The following is a 20,644-nucleotide window of genomic DNA, read 5'->3' as shown; positions in this document are numbered from 1 at the left end:
AAGGACCTTATACGTTATTACGACCAAATTGAAAATTTATTGAAAAATGCTGGAGTTATTGCCGGGTAATCTGAAAATCAAATACCTATATAGTCAGTCTTTTATTGCAACCAATTTATATCCAGTTTTGGTCGTCTGACCTACGCTTTTGATCAAAATATCGACATAAGTTTTAAGGGGCCTCGCAAGCAGCAAGTTCTGTTCTTCGTGGCAATGGTAGTACCTTATTATTTATTACTGATGTATCACTTCATCTATTCGGGAATAAATGCCGGTGAAAATAGAGGAATACTTGGGAACGCTACGACTTCTGCCTGCATAAATACAAATATTTAACATGTTTTTATTGTTTCAGAAAATCTGGTCGACATATGAAATTTCCATATACATTTTCAGCAAAAGTTGCTCAATTTCCGCTATTTTTTTACCTAAAAAATAATTGGATTTGGATGCATTATCCTCTTGGTGCATTAGGAGGCTTCTGGGTTTTCAGTAAAATTCATAAAGTTGTCAATTCCGAATCGAATAAAAGAAGCTGGGCAGATTCTCAAAGAAGAGCTGCTGAGAAAGAAGAACATCATTAATTAACCATCTTCTGGAAACTAGTATGCCTTCATCGGTTTATCTGAATCTAAGAAATTGTTATATCTAAAGTTACCTATAAACTCACATTTTCACTGCATTTAAACTGCAAATAAATTATACAAGTGAGTCAGTTTGTGGTTTTATTTTACTAGATTTAAAGGCTTTAAGTGAAAAATAAAGTAAAACAAGAACTTCGTATATAGAAAATCCCAAATAGATTTCTACAAGATTTCAACTTTTATGAAATGTTAAGCATATTAGAAATGAAGCATTCTACTATCGATATAGTTCAGCGCTATATTCAATTGACCAAAATAAACATTTTGTGTTTTTTGATGGTTTTTTGTGGAGATTCTATACGAAATGGTGAAAGGGTCATGTTTCAAATCAGACATTTAGACAATGTCAATAACACAATTAAAAAAACGTAGTGTCAAAAGATATTTGTTGTTTGTGTGATCATCTTGGTAAAAATTGTTTTTGAAAACATTTTCGTTGTTCTAACGATGATTGTAGTTATCAAAAATTAATCAAGAATATACGGTATTAAGTGCATAATCGACATGTGGGTTAAGCCTCAAGAAATTTTCATAAAAACTGCGCTTTGGTAATTATGTTTACGATGGCCGCTTATCGTAATGATTGTGAAATTGTGCTAATATTTTCGTACAATTTGTAGGGATACTGATGAAACGACTTTGTACTTCGTCCTGCAGAGAAGGAAAGGGCATGGCAAGTCGAAAGGTTTCTCCTCGCTTCTCGTTGGTACTTTAGATAGTGTTCGAGATACAAAACCAGCGCCCTACAGAATTTTACATCAGACACCTAACTCAGAAGTATATTATGGTATGCGTTTTATTCTACAGTAAATTTGTATGTTACTACTCTTTAATTTTATTAGGAATCCAACCACTGAGCAACTATGTTAAGGATCTTTGTACCAACTCACACACTCATTCTATTTGGCTATGCTTTGGAAAAAATATTTGTTCATATAATCAACAGTTACTTGTCAAACAAACATGAGAAAATGATAATTATTCTAGCCCCTATAATTTTAATTCTTTTATTGAAATAGTCATCTGTTTAAACATGGGTACAGCCCTTTATTTAAGAGAGAAATAAGTGTGTAAATAAATGCTTAAATGTTGTGTGCTAATTAGTGATAAACAAGGATAATACAACTGATATAATTAAGTCACATTAATACCTTCTACAGATATGTGACTCACTACGTTATGATACTTTCCTTATAGTTTTTCTGTGATAATATTGATCAAAATTCTATTATATCTATAGAAGATACAACACTTCTATCTAAACCATAATCAAACAGGATATGCAAGACCTTATAAAATAGTACAACTTGTCTGTGTTCAAGTACCCTAATACTATTACAGTGCAGGGCAATCTTAAAATTAAAAATGACATTTTAGCTGACACTTCCTTAGCTGACACTCTGTACAAAATGTTCTTCATGGAAATGGTCAATAAATTGCAGACTATGTCTCAACACATTGTATGTCAGAGTTCAGATATACAATGTGTTTTACAAAAAGCAAGAAGTTAACCCATATTTAAAGGTTTTCTATCATTAAACATTTATTCCAGTGATAGCCACTGCACTGACAGAGCCAGAAATACGCCAGGATTGGCAGTGGCTGTTCGAGAATGTTTGTCCGACATTACACTCATTTGACACAGAGGAAGAGGTTACTGAGTTTGTGTGCTGCAAAATAAATTCTATCATTGCTACGGAACAAGAGACTTTTACTGAGGGTATGTCATTTTATTCTGTTTACTTAGTTATATGAAACATTATCTGTGCTAATATAATGAAGAGGCAAAAAATTTTTATTTGCTGGTTTGTATTCTAAAGTCTATGGACACTTTTCAAATCAGTTGAATAGTTATAGAACTAAATTCTTTCCCTGTTGGAAAGCTACACTATTTTTTAGTTACATATGTAGGTATTTATATATCTACTACTATATTTTATTGAGATACAGGAGATTATCCTGTGGAAGCAGGTGAAACCCTGGTATAACAGCTAGTCTATAAACAATAATAAAAAATAAAAAAAATATTCTTAAGTCTCTATTAGGTTTCATAAACTTATTTTCCCCTCACACAGATGAAGACACAGTCACATATAAAAATGTGGACTATGAATTCCACGAAAGGTTCCGTATGCCCAAAGATGAGAAATTGGTCTGCTACTACTCTTGTAGGTGAGTAAAAACTCCATTGTTATTTATTATATAACAGTCTTCAATATTAATTGGGAAAAAACCTTGCTCATTAATGCCTACTATTTGTTGTTAGGGGTGAATCATGCAATTCGCCCGAGTTTAGAGTGGCATGGACAAAGACTTGCATAAATTTTAGGTAGGTAACGCACGCGAGGTTCATTGCTTGCAAACGTTACGATGTTTCGCATGAATCATTTCTTCATGTGGTTAAATAGTTTTTTTTATAACTTTGAATGAAAAGAAGAAATTCATCTTTGTAAAAGCTATAAATCCTGAAAAAAAAAAACATGCTGCGTACATATTTTATAAGATAATATTTTCTCTGAATATTTTTTAATCGCCGCAATATTATGTATGTTTGAGCCTTAGACGACCAGGCCACTATATTCTATGGTAATTTTACAGTTACTGGAAAGGCAAGATGCCCCGCCAAGGTTGGATGTACCTATCAGTCCACTACATGTGTTTCTACTCCTATATATTCGGACGCAAAACTTCTATCAAGATCCGCTGGGCTGACGTCACGGAATTGGCGAAAACCAACAGTCTTTTGTTTCCTGACTCGATTAAAGTGGTTACCAGGGACGGAGAACATTACTTCACATTGTTTTTGAGGAAGAATGAGACGTTTGCTTTGATGCAGCAGTTGGCTAATATTGCTATGAAACAGTAAGTTGTTTTCAATAATTATTATTCTATTGTATCCCTCTCAGATTGGTTCAGCAAGGTATATAGTATATTGAAGAAGTAGATAGTTAACTCAGAGTATACACGGGCAATTTTCTGTGTTTGATGATTCTGTGTTTTTGATTTGCATGCCAGTTTTGAGTTTTGTTTGTTCTGTTTGACCGATAAACCGCAGAAACAATTTGCGATTGTTAAGATCGAAGTTTTTAACTGGTTACATAGTTATATGATAAGGTATCTGAATCTGGAAATTCATCAGATTATTTTAACAAAAGAATTAGAATAACAACAGCTAAGTATAGCAGTATTTTCCTGTTTATAAAAATCATAAAACAAGCAATTTCCGCTATTGTTCCCAAATACTGCCATTATTTTTCTAATGCTAAAATAAATGGAGTAGGTAAGTACTGATATTTTCATAGCTGAGTAAATTACGTCAGAACACATCTGGTTTTCCGTGTAACGAATTAGAACTATCTCGACTGGCCTCTATTTGCATACACATCTAATCTGTTAGAACATTGTATTAGACCGAACAATCTAACCAACAGTAAGTAGATAAATTGCCATTCATTGGTATTGGTACATGAAAAAAACCGGCTATGTCTGAGTCGGATTCGCGAACAAATGATTCCGTACCATATCTACCTACAAAACGACCAGCCTAAATATTTAGTTTATTCTAGTATTTAGTAATCCTTGTTATAGCGGCAACAATAATACAAGATCTGTAACAATTTTAGCTGTCTAACTAGCACAGTCCATGAGATAAAGCCTGGTGACAGACGTCCGTCTTAGTAACAGGGTCCCGTTTTATCCATTAAGTACGTATCCCTAAAAACTATCTTCGTAAATATATTCAACGGGTCACCTCTGCCAACTCCTTTGTGGATTTCAGAATTTAAATCAATCGATTCAGAATAATTCGGCTCTGAAGGGCAAATGTACATACTTTTTAAGCTTAATTAAAGCTGGAGTGTTTCCACTGATCTCTATAGGGTGATAATCTGAAAATAATGTTGTATTGTAGCCGTAGGTTACAAGCTGTTGATTTGCATCCGTGCCATATTCAAGGACGTAATTATGCTAATGATTCTCGACCCAAATCAACAAAAAAATTGGTAGGTAATTTTTTTTTTTTTTTTTTCGGTATTCGTCAATTTCATCTAGCCGTATTTAAACTTGGCGCGTGTGTTACTGGCCTTAAAACCGTACTGCGCCCTCACACAAACGCAAACACAAAGCATACGCAACGATTATTCATAATTTTCATTCATAAAATTGGATTACTTCTGAAATACTAAGACATTACAATGACAAAAAAGCAGTGCATATTAGCTTTTTCCCGTCTACTGTAATTCCAATCGATTATTTACGTATTTTATGTCCTCCCCCTGAAGTAGGTATGGCACAAATGCAAATCAACACCTTGTATAAAGTTTTGTAGATAGGGAGATGGCAGTGCATGCTGTGTGACTAGGATTAAGATAATGTTGTTTGAAGAGTATCCTACTTGCATTAGTAATTTACATTGCACAGATAACTTGTAACGTCCATGGTGTTCTGCATATAAGATAAATAAGTGCATAAGTTTCACTGCCCGAAATGTAAATACCCAATTCTCAATATGAATAGACATGCGTACTGTAAATTATGAGGTCTTTTCTCAATTTATTGAAAATTCGATGTTACATATGATTTTTTTATTAGGATTTGTTAAAGATGCAAGCAAAACCTCTTGAAACAAAATAGTGTTTTTATATATTCCTATTTACAGTACGTTAGTCTTTTTACTGTGAGCCATTTTTACATTTTAATCTTCGTTTGATGGCACGGTCGCAGGGACAATTATTTTCAGAAGCTGAGAAAATTGCTCATACGCGATCTTCAAATGTACATCAGTCATGTTGTTCGTTATTAAATCAAAGATTATAGACTTGTTGTATGTTATTATGGCATACAAGATGAATGAAAATTACGCGCCCGTTTTTACATGCGACCGCCTTAGTCGACCTTCAAGGTACACTCGACAAAGACAATCGATATTTGCTTATCCAAATTGCGGCAAAATACAGACAATGATAGTGCCAAATTCCTCTATCTTCAATCAAACTATCTACTTGATTATAAATAACACAAAAACTATGTATAATTTAGTGAATTATCTGTTGTTTAAAAAAGTCGTGGTGGCCTAGTGGGCAAAGAACCAACCGCCCGAGTACGAGGGCGCGGGTTCGATTCCAGGTCAGGCAAGTACCAATGCAACTTTTCTAAGTTTGTATGTACTTTTAAGTATATCTTACACACCAATGACTGTGTTTCGGATGGCACGTTAAACTGTAGGTCCCGGCTGTCATTGAACATCCTTACGTTACGGGTAGTCAGAAGCCAGTAAGTCTGACACCAGTCTAACCAAGGGGTATCGGGTTGCCCGGGTAACTGGGTTGAGGAGGTCAGATAGGCAGTCGCTTCTTGTAAAGCACTGGTACTCAGCTGAATCCGGTTAGACTGGAAGCCGACCCCAACATAGTTGGGAAAAGGCTCGGAGGATGATGAATTTAGTGAATTGACAATACATGTGGCCATGAATTTGAAGATAGGTTCAAATAAAAATTGTCTGGCTTATGAATCAGCCGTTATCAACAATTTGATACCTGATACTAGAGCTATAATTTTATTGATTCGGTTTTGTTGTGTTAAATATGCCTAAATACGGTATGACACAAGCACTTAAAATGTACCTATTGATTTCGCAACCTAATAAGTACGGAACTTATACTGTCTCAAGCCCAGATACCGAGAAAAAATTTACAAAAAAAAAAATTAAACAAAATTATGAACTCTAATTTCGTATTACTGACTTCATTATTTACATTTATGAGCACCTAAATTATCTATTACCTCATATCCTAAGTATGCTCAAACATTTTGATCACCATAGCCTTATCTTTCCAGATTAATCGACGATAAGTCAGGATCCTTCAATATTGACAAGGATCTCTTGACGAAACTAAGCAAAAATGTGCCAAAGAAGCCTTCGTTCCTAAAAAGAGATTTGGATGCTAGGAAACAGTCAAACCTTTTTACTTTGAGATTCCGATTACCACAGAATGAAAAATTGGATGGCACGGAAGAATGTACCTTATGGACTCCTTATAATAAGAGACATAATTGGGGAAGACTGTATCTATCGCAGAACTTCATTTGTTTTGATAGTCGGGTAAGTATTATTTTAATTTAGTAATTATGGGATCGTTTTGAACGATTAAGAAATCATAGCAAAAAAATATTTCGTTAAAACCTATTTACCTACTACAAATTTTTTTGCTTACATCGTGAATACGAATGCGTGTGCTAAATACTTAGATGCATGCAAATGCTTCTATATGCTTAGTCGTTATATAGATACTGATAAGCAATTTGCTTGAGCGTCATCCTTTATGCAAGATAAGCAGTTTATCTACTACTAGAACATTAATGCAATTTAAAGGCCATTAGAAAAAAACAACGAGAAAGTTTGAGTATTAGGAATACAACAGTAAAAATTCCCTACATTTTCCATAAAATCGATAAACTTAAACAATATCGATAGCAGATCAATCGACATAATAGATATCGTAACTGATACAATGCCAGACAATGCACTGTTCCATAATAACAACAATAAATATGTGTTAAATACAATCGCACAATTATTATTATGAAATTCATTATCGTTTGTAACATTTCACATGCAATTTTCGACCTTATTTGAATGTTGTAAGGATGATTTTATTTTGAGGTGATGTAGGCTTAATGGTAGTATATTATATGCAAAGTTACGAGTTATTTATTATACCACGTTTGTTATCATTGCTTTTGTGAGTCAGGAGTAGTGTTTATATAACCTTTGCTGTTCTCATTTATCGAAGTACGATTATTTGGTTAAGACTTAGGTTTTGTTTATATTGGTTCTAATGATTTATCGTAAGTTACGTTAGATATGGTAACCACTTAACATGTCGTTTTGAGGCAAACGGCAGTGGAAATCGGAAATAACTCGTTGATTTTAATGCATTTTCAAAGACTTCTTTACTGTGTACCTACGGACGGACGCTGCTTTGCTTAACCATTTGTTATGATTTTACCAAATAAACTGGAACTTTTCATTTCTTTTTTGCTATTTCTTTTCATGCACAGCAATATTGTAACAGCCCATACTACACCTACCCTTTTACATCGCTATAGTTCCCAAAATATATTTCTAGGTCCGCAATCTAGTCCGTCTCACAATACCTCTCCGTAACGTCCATCAAGTGGAGCGGGCTGACTCCGGAGGCACTGGTTCCTCAGGAGATTCTGGCAGCATTCTCATAACAACAGCTCATCACACCAGCTTTCTATTCGGCAATATATCTGATAGGGACTTCTTGGTTCATAAGATATCGGAACTCCTTGCTAAGTTGCCCAAGTAAGTGTTCGTTGTTCTTTTTTTTTGCATGACAATTTTGACTAATATTGGTAAGTCGTTGTAGTTTTCATTATTAATACTATCTATCGATCATCATAATCTTTCTTTCAGATAGCAGCTATTCTTGTTTTTTTTTAAAAAAAAAACTTGAATAGATCTCATTTCATTTGTTGTGTTTTGTCATGTTATACATTTTAAGGGTTTCTGTTCTCTCAATCAATTAATTTAATTTCATCATTGGTAACATGAAATTTTCGTATGAAAAACTTTCTTCGAACTTCTTAATTTCTTGAAAATAATAATTTGATTAATATCTTTACTGTGTGTCTTTCTTTACAGTTTTCTAAGCATTTGCCTTTAACAGGGAGCTAACCAGCATGTTGAACGTTGCAGCCATCGCTAACATCGGTTTTCGACTTTGGGACATTATATTTAAGGTTTATTATTATGTGTACTAATAGCAATGCGTGAATATGCAGTGATGTGTACAGGGAGAAGGCGACGAAGGCCGTGGCTCAGACGGAGGTTGAAGGTTGGACCCCGCAGCCCCCGCTTATGACTCTCTTCAGAACTCACCAGACTTCGCCTATTAAACAGATACAGCAGAAAAAGGTTAGACTGAAAATTTAAAGGTTTTTGGTGTATGTGACATTCATTAAATGTTGATTATTTTTCGATGGATTACATTTGAAAAGGTTATTTAAAATATATGACCTATTATGAGCTTTAAATACAAAACCCGCTAAAAATATTCGGAAAGCTAAATATTTCCACATTTTTTTAGTCATGTCATGGTATTACAAATTGACTTTAATATCTATCTTTTATTTATGATGCATTAGGTACATGACGTGTAGCTGAACCTCTTTATTCTATCCGTATAAAACACAAGACCAACTCTCTCACAGGAGAAGCAATGGGAAGATCACATGGCCGAGGTGGGCCGAGGCGTCAGCATGTACCAAACCACAGAAGGCAGCGAACTAGTCGTCGGCGGTATACCAGAGTTATTACGAGGAGAACTTTGGAGTGTATTCTCAGGCTCTATACTACAGAAAGCACAAAATAAAGGCCTATATGAAAGACTGGTGAACAAAGCCCTGTCGACTAAGAATCAAGCGAACGATGAAATTGAAAGGGATTTGCATCGGTCTCTGCCTGAGCATAGGGCGTTCCAGAATGATGTCGGTAAGATATTATTTATTTATTTATTATTTATTAACTATCGTTTACTTTTCTGATGCAAAATAGCTTGATCCTATAACATCTGGCAGCCAAAATCTTGGTATTATTAATCGATTCTTCAATACTATAACATTTTTAATAGCCACAATGAAAAGTTTCAGTTTCCAGCAACTCTACGATCTCAAATCGGTGAACGCGCGAAACACATTTGATTTTCTATTGTCTTATAATTACAAGCATAACAGCGGTTAACATTCACATACACACACAGAAGTAGACACATTTGATTTTTTATAGTCTTCCAAGTAATGACGGTAACGGCATAACAGCGGTTAATAGACTTCACATACACACAATATCAATGAATAACTTATAAGTTATAATAACGCTATTTCCATATATTTTCAGGTATATCAGCGCTCCGCCGCGTCCTTTGCGCATACGCACTAAAGAATCCTCAGATAGGTTACTGCCAAGCAATGAACATTGTCGCTTCAGTATTGCTAATATATTGTCCTGAAGAACAAGCCTTCTGGCTTCTAGCTACTATATGCGAAACTTTGCTACCTGATTATTATAATACTAGGGTGGTTGGGGCTTTGGTGAGTTAATCTTAAAAATATATTTCTTTACTTCCTGCACCCAGATAAAATTTTCGCTATGGACTTTCTGAGGATCTAGACTATCTGTCTACATGTAATTCAAATCATCAAACAACAATGTCAGACGTCCATAGTAACTTAAGCTCAATAAAAATATTTCATGGACAGTGAAAATTCTTACAGTTTTTTGTGTAGTTTAATGTCAGAAGCTTTTCTATGTTTTCCACTTTTGCATTGAACTTCTCAAAACCAAATTATTCCAAACTATTAATAAAACGAAAAACCTGAACTCGATAAACAAAATAATTATTAAAATGATATTTTTTCGAAAAGTTCTAGATAACAATTAAATATTTTATAAGAAGTTAGTATTTTATATTTAAATTGTTGTAGTAAAGAACTTTGTGTCCGTGAGAATTTAGTTTTAAAAGTTGATTGGGTGGGTCGAAACCTGACATTGTTCTTTCATTACTTTTGCCATGAAGGCCGGACAGATAGACTTTACTAGTATCATAAATGCCTCTTTACATTAATAATGTGAGGCATAAAACAAGATAGGAATTGACATAAAAAGAAAAGTAGTCCGTTCGTTAGGTCTTCAAATCTTGATCACTACAGCTAGTGCAACACAGTGTGGTGAAGAAGAAAATAAATTCGTATAAGAAGGCGAATTAATTTTCCCTTCATTTATTTTTAGCATGCTGTATTATGACCTAAAAGAACTTACTTTTTGGACGTCATCTAACAAAGAATACCAGACTTAATACATCAGAATTTAATTTTAAAAATTATAATCAATGAAACATCCATAGCAAAAAGATGTGTGCGTTCGCGCAGCGGAATATTGTTGAATTTAAAGATTTTAATTATGCAGATAATTAGTGTAAGACGTTCTATAATTGTGTATGGTAAATAAAAATTTGTGTATGCAGCCATTGTGGAGAAATTCACCAAAAACAGATTCCGCTGGGCGAACGTTGGCGAACGTTGTCCTGGCGGAACTTTTTTTATTCCTTAGTTCCGTTAGTAATTAAAAAGTTATAGGATAATTTACCATGAATAGATCACTGTTTACAAAGCAGTCGAATATCACGAAATTCTAAAGGAATTGCATGGTAAAATGTATGCCAATAATTAGTTTAATCATTCAACTATTCACTTGCAAAATTTCATGTCATCAAATTCAGTAATTAAAGAAAGACAATTATAATACTGACGAAGCATCGAAAACCTACATAATCCGACCAAGTTCGGATAGCTATAAAAAAGCGGCCGTGCCATTATCTTAGAAACGTTCTTAACTTGGAAGGTTAGTATTTATTATTATGGTACAGTCGCGTACACATTGTTTGATCCACTAAAGTTGCAAAGTGGAACGCTCGTGCATGCCTAGTCCATTGGTTAAATAGTGTAATAAGCTACAATATGATAAATATTTACCTTAACAGTAGGTAGTACCTACTTACATGTGGTAATTATTTCATTTCCCTAAGGGGTCTATAGTTAGAATCCTGATCCGTGAAATCTTCAATAGAAATTAGCCGTATGAATATTATTTGTCTTAAATTAATAATATATCTAGATTATATCTCAAATCTCAAGCGCATACTTAAAAAAAGTACCTACGTATTAGTACCTACTTTCTGTCATAGTCAAATACATTAAAAAAGTAGGTGTAGAAAACCTATAAATCATATCGAAACAACAATTGTGTTATCACCTGTACCAATTCAATACCTAAATTATAAATAAATTCATCCTCGACAGACGCTGAACAGCTTATGCGTGCTAGTGTGCCTCAATATAATTCTTTGTTTAGTTTTGAACACGTTACTCCAATTGATGTACTAAATGTTTTTAAAACTCTTAAATTAAAAAATACGGGTGATTTTTGGGATATTTCCATCAAGCTGTTAGGTAATATAATTGACGTTATTGCTCCCTACCTTGCGATTACATTCAACAAGTGCATTGACACTGGTGTTTTTCCTGACCTCATGAAACACAGTAGGTAAAGTCATACCTCTATTTAAATCAGGAAATAAGACGGACATTACTAATTTCAGACCTATTTCCATCTTACCTGCGTTTAGTAAAATTTTTGAAAAGTTGATAGGTACTCAAGCAGCTGCTACGATATTTCAATGTAAATAGCCTCCTTCATACAGAACAATATGGCTTTACAAAAGGTCGTTCAACCACAGATGCTGGTGTTGCCCTTTTAAAACACATTTATAATGCATGGGAAAATTCTCAAAATGCTATTGGGGTCTTCTGTGACACACCAATAAGATCCCGACAAATTTAGAACCTCCTTTTTAGACATCGGTTAAATACATATACATAATCCTTAGGTTGACCAAGGCGTCCTAGAAGAGTTAACAGAAGTCCACCTACCGGAACTTCACGCTAAGTTAGACGAGTTGGGCATGATGAAGATGATCTCTCTATCCTGGTTCCTGACCCTTTTCATCAGTGTGATGCCGTATGAGTGTGCTGTTAACGTCATGGACTGCTTCTTTTATGATGGTGCTAAAGTTATATTTCAGGTTTGTGGAAAAAATGCACTTTTTGAAAAAGTTTCACCATTCATTCTATCTATTAAATGAGATATCTCATGAGATTTACCGTAAAAAATATATTATCTACTTATGTTTTTTTTTACCATAATATGTTAAATTACCTATAGACGTCACTATAACAATGTGTGTGCTCCATGTCTCTTCTTTATTATTTCATTAATTTTATTTTTGTTTTAACATTTCTTTTTCTTTTTACAAAATCTTTATAATAAATAACTATTCCACATATATATAATAACCAGTTTTTTGCCTATAGCTAACACTTATTTTCTATTTTAGGTTACCCTCACAATACTAGATATAAACCGCGACAAACTCCTCAAATGTACTGAAGATGGACAGGCTATGCAGGTGCTGAACGACTACCTTCAAGGCATATACAATGAAGAGGCTATGGCTTTGTCTACGGAACCACGGACCGCTGAAAAGGTATATAAAACTCATTGAAAAACATTTTCAATAGACATTTATGATGTAGGTTATTATTGAAAAAATGAATCACCATTTAATAAAGGAAAGGAAAATTAAAACAAAATTATAGAAAAATAGGAAAAATAAAAACAATTAGTTATTTCCTCAATACCCATGTTGTAATTATAAACAAATTAAATATGTTGCATATTTCAAACGTCGCTTTATGTAATTAGGGGTTCACGCAACAATTTTGAACTTCCAACATGTGTTCCGGGACTCCATATTCAACTTAGGCCCAAGTTCATCTGCGGGTTGTTCGAAAGAGATACCGCGGCCATTAGGGCATGCAATACCGGTTTACCGGTTTCGGTATTACCGGTAAAACCGCCCATTTTCGCGATTTTTAATTTACCGGTAAAAATAATATGTAACCGGTAATTTACCGGTTTTTACGTTTTTGTGATAATATATAGCAATTGTTAATTTAACGTCAAATCTTCATTATGTAGCCTGAACATAATGTAATATTGCATACATTACATATTGTAAGAGTGTTCAAGTTGCTGTTTTTTAGGAAAGTAAACTTATGTTGCTCCATAACCCGATTTACCATAAAAAATTACTTTCACTTCAACGAAAAAAATGATTTTTTTTTCACGGTAATTCTTAGCGTTTATCCCGTCTTGTGATGGTCTATCCAGGACATCTTCCTCTTCGAGTTCGTAGATATTCATGTCATTCATTACGACACTCAACCACCACCCTTTCCGTATATTGAGATTGAGTACACAACATTGGCGATGTGTTCAAGTGGTCTCCTTTTTACATGGCCGAACCATCGCAGCCGTTTCTCTTGCATTTTGTCGACGACATCGCGTACGGATGGTACTGACATGTTTTTTTCTTAAGGCCGACGTCACAAAAAATGTTTACCACCTTGTACCTTGTATTTTAAATTATTTTTTGCTTTTAGAATACCCAATCTTATTGTTATAATGTCACATTAAAAAAAAATACAAAAATTACCGTTTTACCGGTTTACCGGTAAAAATATTTTAATTACCGAATTTTTACCGGTAATTTTTATTTTACCGAAATTGCATGCCCTAGCGGCCATGGTACATAAAAGGCCTACGCCGGAACACGACGGTTTTTAGTCAGTAAGAGTCTGACACTCCCTCACCGCTGCCAACCCACAGCGGTCATTTGATGATATTTGACGTCGTTAAAAAAAAAGGCCCAAGTTCATCGACAACATAGAGGTATAAACAATAGTTTTCTTAAAACAACTACATATTGTAAGAATTTTCACATTCAATTTTCAAAGTAAACAGGTGTTTTAAGACCAAGACATTTATGTTGTCCGTGACAATGGGCATAGTTAACTGTTATATCACATTAGCTGACAATAATTTTTTTTCACAGACAATAAAAATCCAAGAGTTAATATACCAGTCCTATCGCTCATACGGCAGCAGTGTTTCAAGCGAGAACATAGAACATTTGAGACTTAAACATCGGTTGAGGGTGGTTCGACAGTTAGAAGATAGTCTAGAAAAGAACACCCTGAGAGCTTTACAACAGGATAAACTTCTCGAGTTGAATGAGTTACAGGTTAGTATAGCTTTGAAAGAAAGTACTGTATTTATTTATATGAAACTGATCAAAATTGTTAAGAGGAGATCAAAATTGGTATGAGAAACGTGAGTGAACGAGAATGACGAATGAAGTTTGGAGAAGAATGGAAGATTTTTTTATACAAATATGCCTCCTTGCTCCTTAAAAGTTGGGGTACGAGGGAACAAAGACATCGGATAAAGATTTTGTATTTAAGTAAAATCAAATCTACATTGGTATAGTTAGCTTTAAATAGTTTTGCTAAATTACCAGGGTACTCCTAAACGATCTTCAATATCGTCTCCCAAAAATACTATAACCTTATTTCTTCTATAGGAATTACTAAGTGCCATTCGCGAAGAACTTCTATGGGCAAAAAGAGTGCCTTGTGAACGATTAGAAGCGCCGTACGAGTCGTATAGACTGGACTACACGCAGTTCAAAACTTTGTACTTCGCGTTGTCGCCGTGGGCTAAAGGAGATTTTGCTGAAGCCATCACTGCTAGGATGTTTAAGGTAAGACTTAGAATTGATAAGACTTGTTGTGGATTGGTCATAGAAAACCCTGTTCGAAGAAAGATAATTTTGAATCCATTTTTGATTGATTTGACGGAACTTAGGAATTGTTTGTAATAAATTTCCCTTATATCCTCGTTGGTCTAGCAGTCGGCAGTATCTAGGGGTCGATTCCTGACTCCCGAGACCGGTGTCTAGAAGATGGTGATTGATACAGCCGTGCATCAGAGAAAACTTTAATGCCGGTCCTGGTTGTGATCTTTCTCTTTGGTAGGGTCAAATTGTCGTCCCATCGGGCTATGAGAGTGCAGATGTTTGTGGAATTATTATTGCTTTCTCTATTTATTATCTCCTTAGAGAGAATAGCTGACAAGGCCGATAATTGGTCCGGACGGCATTATTATTTAGTTTTTAAACTAACGTTTTCTCAGGTTTAATTTAGAACTGGTATTCTTAGTCCTACGGGCAAATCCAAAGTGAGATCCTAATATTTGTACTATTGTCAGAAAATTTGCTGGTTGTTCTATACTGCGTAAAAGTTGTTATCTAAATCCTGTTGCAAAAAAATACTAACTATACAGCATGTGTTCAGGATGGCTGCATTCTGTAGTGTGGTAAGTATTATACATACTTTTATCTTCCTTCCAGCTAATGGACTACGACGAAGACGGTCTAGTAAGCGCCCGCGGTCTCAGCGTAGCCCTCGGGCTGTCGACCCGCGCGGAGGCGGCGCGGCGGCTGCGGGCGCTGTACTGCGCGCACGCGCCGCCGCTGCTGCCGCGCCGGGACCTCAGGCCCACGCACTTCACTGACACAGGAGAGGAGCTGGCTACCGATGCTATTTCCTTCTTTGATACGTAAGTCTTTATAACACGCTTAAATTAGCTTCACTTGTAACTATGTATGTGAGAAAATCTTGGAATCTTAATTTTAACCGAATTCCCGATCTTCGATCAGGATGAAAATTTGCACACGTTCTGAGTTCTTATGGCAATAGATGAGTAGCGTGTTTTTTAGTTTTTAAAACTATTTTTTTATCAGATTCAAAATCAGAAAACATGTATTGCAACTTGACTGCAAAATAGCACTTTTCGAACGTAAAAATTACAAAAGACAGCCCCCAAAACGCCCGCTCTTCACCACTTACTTACCTATGTTTTTGCTGGGAAGAAGTGACGCAACAAACTCCAAAGCAATACAATGTCTGTCTAAAGGTAGGCCAGTACCTACTGCGGTATTGTACGAAACAGTTACCGCGCCCCTCATACACAAAGGACACCAAAAGCGACATGATGAGTTTAGCCAATAAGTTACATCTCTCACGCTACACCCAGCGGGAAAAAAAGATTAGTCTCCTAGTCCCACGGAAAGCATTTTTTCCATTTTCAGCAACTATAAATTGAGCTTTTTTGTGGAATGAGTTTATCTGATTAAAAACTAGCTTCCCGTAGCCGGATGGTGACAAAAACTATCCTATGTCCTTCTCTCGGGTCTCTGCTACCTCCCTTGTAATGGATAAAAGGATTCAATTTTATAGACATGAGATTTATATTCAGGCTTATGTTTCTTTCCAGTGCTGAAGATGAGCCCGTGTCTCCGGAGCCGGGGCCACTGCATCGCTCTATAAGTGAGATGTGCGGCGATGGCCTGCCGATGGACAAGAGTGATTCTGATAACAGTCAACTGGGTAAGCTAGTAAAATGATTACTTTAGGATATATATGTTTTTTTCATTAAGAAGTCAGTCTTTGTTTATGTCAAGGATAATAAAGCTGGCAGCTTATATTCTGATGTAGATATAGGGTACATTACTGCCAAGTTACAAAATACTCCACTAATCATTTGGCTGGTGGAAGAAGTTTCCTCCTATTATCGGCCACCATCGCTCATATTTTTTTCCCACAATAGGCACGTACATAACAGCGGAGAGTGTACGAGCCTGCGGGCTGGCCGGGCTCGGCAGCGGCGCCAGCACCCCGGGAGCCGCGCCCGCAGCACCCGCCCTGCCTCGCGACCACTTCCTGCAGCTGCTGGCCGTGCTGCACGACCTCACGCAGCGACAGCCTGATGTGTACGAGGCTGTGGTGCTGGCAGGTACTGTAGCTATACTGGACTCAGCAGTTTCGAACCCATTACGGTACAAACAAACAAACAAAAAAAAAATTCTAAGGCCCAGCGCACACCGCTGGAGGCGCGTCGGAGCGCATTTTCTTGAAACGCGTGCTCAGATTCCGCGGGCTTCGAGCAGCGACAAGAGCGCCGCACTTCCAGCTGTGTGCGCTGGGCCTTAGACTAGATGTTCCCCGCAGTACGATATCCGCAACCAAGTAAGAATGTCTTACAAAAATAATTTATGACGCAGGTACTCTTCTATTGCAACTGGGTGAACACAACCATCGCCCGCTGCTGGACCGCGAGATCTCACAAGACAGCTTGTTCCTAGCTGCCGCCGCAAAGCAACCTGAAGTGCAGGTAAGTTCACCTTTAAATATCTTTCTAAACCAGAAGTCAAGATCATTTAGAAAAAAACAAGATCATAGTGTTAATCTAAATGAAATTTGATTCTTCGACATTATGTTCTATGCATCGTTAGCATTCAAACTCATTCTATGGCTTCTCAAATATTACTCTGTTCTGTTATTCGAGATATAAAAGTTCAATTATGTAATTCCATATCTAGCTGGATCCCAACGGTAACGCAACCGAACCGGAACAAGAAAGCCAAAAGCCCTCACCTTCCAAAGAAACTGAACCAGAAGGGGTCTGGTCGATCACTTTAGAACAATTCCTAGCCACCATGCTAGCCCAGTCTGCTCTCGAAGAGTTCTTCAATGAGAAGGTGTCTATTCTACCAGCTTTGGAACTGCTGAGACAGAGGGACAGACTGCAGTCGGTTTCATAGCTGGTAGAGATAGCCGGGTTGCTTGGAATAAGCCTCTAAACCCTGCTAATGAGAAGTTGGTTCTGGTTTCTGAAGGGAGTTCAGTTGTTGATAGTATAAGCCGGCTAAAGTGAATAGTAATGTTACTAAATACAATGATTATATTAAAGCTGACAGTTTTATTTAGCTTTTTAAGCTTCTTGTATGGAGGTCATTTGATTGGTTAAAATATAGTGCTTTAATTAGATCCATCTGCTGTCGTCGACTTGTATGATTCCATCTCATTTCTCTACACAAAAATGAGTAAAAGCCAATAAGCAATTCAGCCGGTTTTATATTGATATCAACATAATGTTTGACGACCTTTTCGCTTTGAAGGTTTTGAACATGTATTTAATCTGTTATGGTCTGTCCTTTTTAAATATATTTTTAACTGTATATGCCTACATCATATAATATTGTCAAATAAACATGTCTTGACAATCAATATAAATTAAAAAATACGGATTTTAAACTTTGTTTTTTTATGGTATTGTTAAAATATATTTGAAGGAATGAAGGAACTTGTAAACAGTCGCGTTTTGAAATTGCCTTAGTATGTGTTCACCTAACCTGCTATGTACCACGCAGTTATTCTAGGGCCTATGCACACGCGCGCGTTTTGGGAACGCGCGTCGCCGGCGCGTTTTTATCCTGCAGAGCAGTTTGTTGTCGTTTGTATCGATACAAACGCGCGGCACCGGCGCGTCTATATCGGTACAAACGCGCGTTTGCATCACGTCTGCATCGCTACACACGCGCGTTTGCATCGCGTCTGTATCGCTACACACGCGCGTCTGTATGTATACAGGTGTGCAAAGGTCTACAGGCTGCGTCTGTCTTGCGTGCGTATCGCGTCTGTATCGCTACAAACGCGCGTCGACGGCGCGTTTAAAAAACGTGGTGTGCATAGGCCCTTAACTAGCTTATTTTGTGTAAACATATTGTATATAGAGTTTAAGTATATAAATATAGGTACTGGAACAATTACGATTTCTTTTCAAAATTAAGAGATTTCTTTTATATAGTTTCAAATCTTTGTCTTGCAGATAATTTTATATTTAAAAAAAAAACCCTAAAGCGGACAGTATGAATTCCATAGAAAAGTATTTAAGATTAGAAGTTAAAAAGTATTTTTCAAGCAAACATTTCGCTGAACATTCCAGAATTGTTACTTTAAGTATTTTTTTATTATTAACAATGATTTTTACTAGGTATTTGTATTTATCGGTGCTTCAAGATATTGGTACGTTACAGGAAAATAACATACAAACATGTAATTTATATTTAGAAACTGTTATTTTTGTACTTACTTTGGACAAATGTGTTTTCTTTATCTGACTTTGAGAGATTGTAACTCCTCGATTCAAAAACGAAAACATTGATTTATAATCTTATCTACCAGTACCGAATAGTTTATTATAAATATACCTACATAAACATAGCCATATTAATTGTAAGTTTAGTCTAACATAAACAAATTAACCTTTGTTTATATTATTAACCTAAACTACTAAAGTGCAGGTACCTATTTAAATGAATTCTCTAACCATGTAACACTAGGTTTAGTACAAATTAGCATTTTCTGTAACTTATATAGGACTTATATTGATACCTTTACTTAGATGTCAGCTTTGCTTCCAAATAAGTTATTTTCATACGCTTTTAAAGCAAAATTTTAGAAAACAAAAAAAATATACCTTTTTGATTTGTATGTATAGAGGTTGAATGTATGTTCCCATAGGATAAATAAATATGTATTATGTACATAACAGTGCCTATATACACCGACACGATGATAGTGCTTCAGAGAATAACGCTTAGCAATGATGTGCTTGACTATAATACAAATATTCTTAGACTTGAAAATAGATAAGGAATTGCCTCAACATGAGATACAAACAAAAAGCTTATAAAATATATAACAAATTAGGAAAGAGATTTATACATAAATATTAAATGCTTTCATATTTGTGATACACATAAATCAAGTAAGCAGTGGCTTGCAAAGTGTTGCTTGTCGCTTTTACGAGATTTCCCTACAAAGAACTATGAAAGGGACTTTGTAAAAACAAAATAGACAAATTACTCCAAATGAAGTGCTTAAAGTAATATTAGGAGATTATAAAATATATAGATTAGATATAGTCCAAATAAGCAATATTTTTAACAAGTGTATATGTATTAATCATATTTATTTTTGTATGCCACGATATCTTATTTAACTTTGGGTAATGTAACGAATTTCGGGGTACAACGGTAGAAGCTTTTAGGTACATTCCATGGCAGAAGGGAGAAGTCCGTCCGTAGATATTATTTTCTAATACCTTGATTTATGAATAGACTACATTTAAATAAATACTTCTCACTTCTGTTAGAGACTGTACACCAAAATGTTTTGACAATACACATAATATTTTAAGCATTGTCCAGCATAAGGCTTCAATTAAAATACTTTCAACTTCAATTTTTTTGTATTTCCAAAGCTTTACCAATCTTTAATATTTGTGTATTTTATATCACTATAATTCCTAGCAAAGCGTTAATTTTGTTAAAGTGTGCTACTGCACACTTTAACATGTATGCTATTTTAATCTCTTCATATTGTGGTGAATATTTAGAAATGAAAAATAACAGTGTACCACGCTTCGCCTTGTCTTCGTCTACTCTTAGATTTTGATGTTATTTCCAACAGTACTTTCAAGCACAAAATGTTTAACATACTTTAATTTGTAAGATTAACCATGTCCATGTAAGTAGCGATATCTGAACATTATACAAGTTTCATTGAATACACTTGTTTGACGTTATTCATGAAGTTTTATTGACTTTAGA

At 35.4% G+C, this 20,644-nt stretch overlaps 1 protein-coding gene across 2 annotated transcripts; it reads left to right on the top strand.

Annotated features, from left to right (window-relative positions):
• Nucleotides 1–1,018: 1,018 nt before the first annotated feature.
• On the top strand, nt 1,019–20,619 carry LOC124631057 (TBC1 domain family member 9). Of its 2 annotated transcripts, none has more exons than XM_047165184.1 (19): nt 1,019–1,192; nt 1,265–1,431; nt 2,197–2,364; nt 2,720–2,816; nt 3,243–3,506; nt 6,480–6,744; nt 7,772–7,974; nt 8,466–8,586; nt 8,883–9,162; nt 9,568–9,761; nt 12,116–12,310; nt 12,623–12,772; nt 14,183–14,371; nt 14,711–14,890; nt 15,539–15,747; nt 16,465–16,577; nt 16,798–16,983; nt 17,252–17,361; nt 17,570–20,619. In XM_047165184.1, exons 1-19 carry the CDS (start codon nt 1,149–1,151, stop codon nt 17,789–17,791), a joined length of 3,357 nt encoding a protein of 1,118 aa, XP_047021140.1. In that variant the 5' UTR covers nt 1,019–1,148; the 3' UTR covers nt 17,792–20,619. The 2 variants fall into 2 exon arrangements, with proteins under 2 accessions (XP_047021140.1, XP_047021139.1); XM_047165183.1 differs by having other exon boundaries at nt 8,454–8,586.
• Nucleotides 20,620–20,644: the final 25 nt, after the last annotated feature.

Source organism: Helicoverpa zea, chromosome 6 (genome assembly GCF_022581195.2).
Source record: "Helicoverpa zea isolate HzStark_Cry1AcR chromosome 6, ilHelZeax1.1, whole genome shotgun sequence".
Classification (NCBI taxonomy): domain Eukaryota; kingdom Metazoa; phylum Arthropoda; class Insecta; order Lepidoptera; family Noctuidae; genus Helicoverpa; species Helicoverpa zea.
Note: the sequence above shows the minus strand (reverse complement) of the source record. Positions and strands in the feature narration are given on the sequence as shown.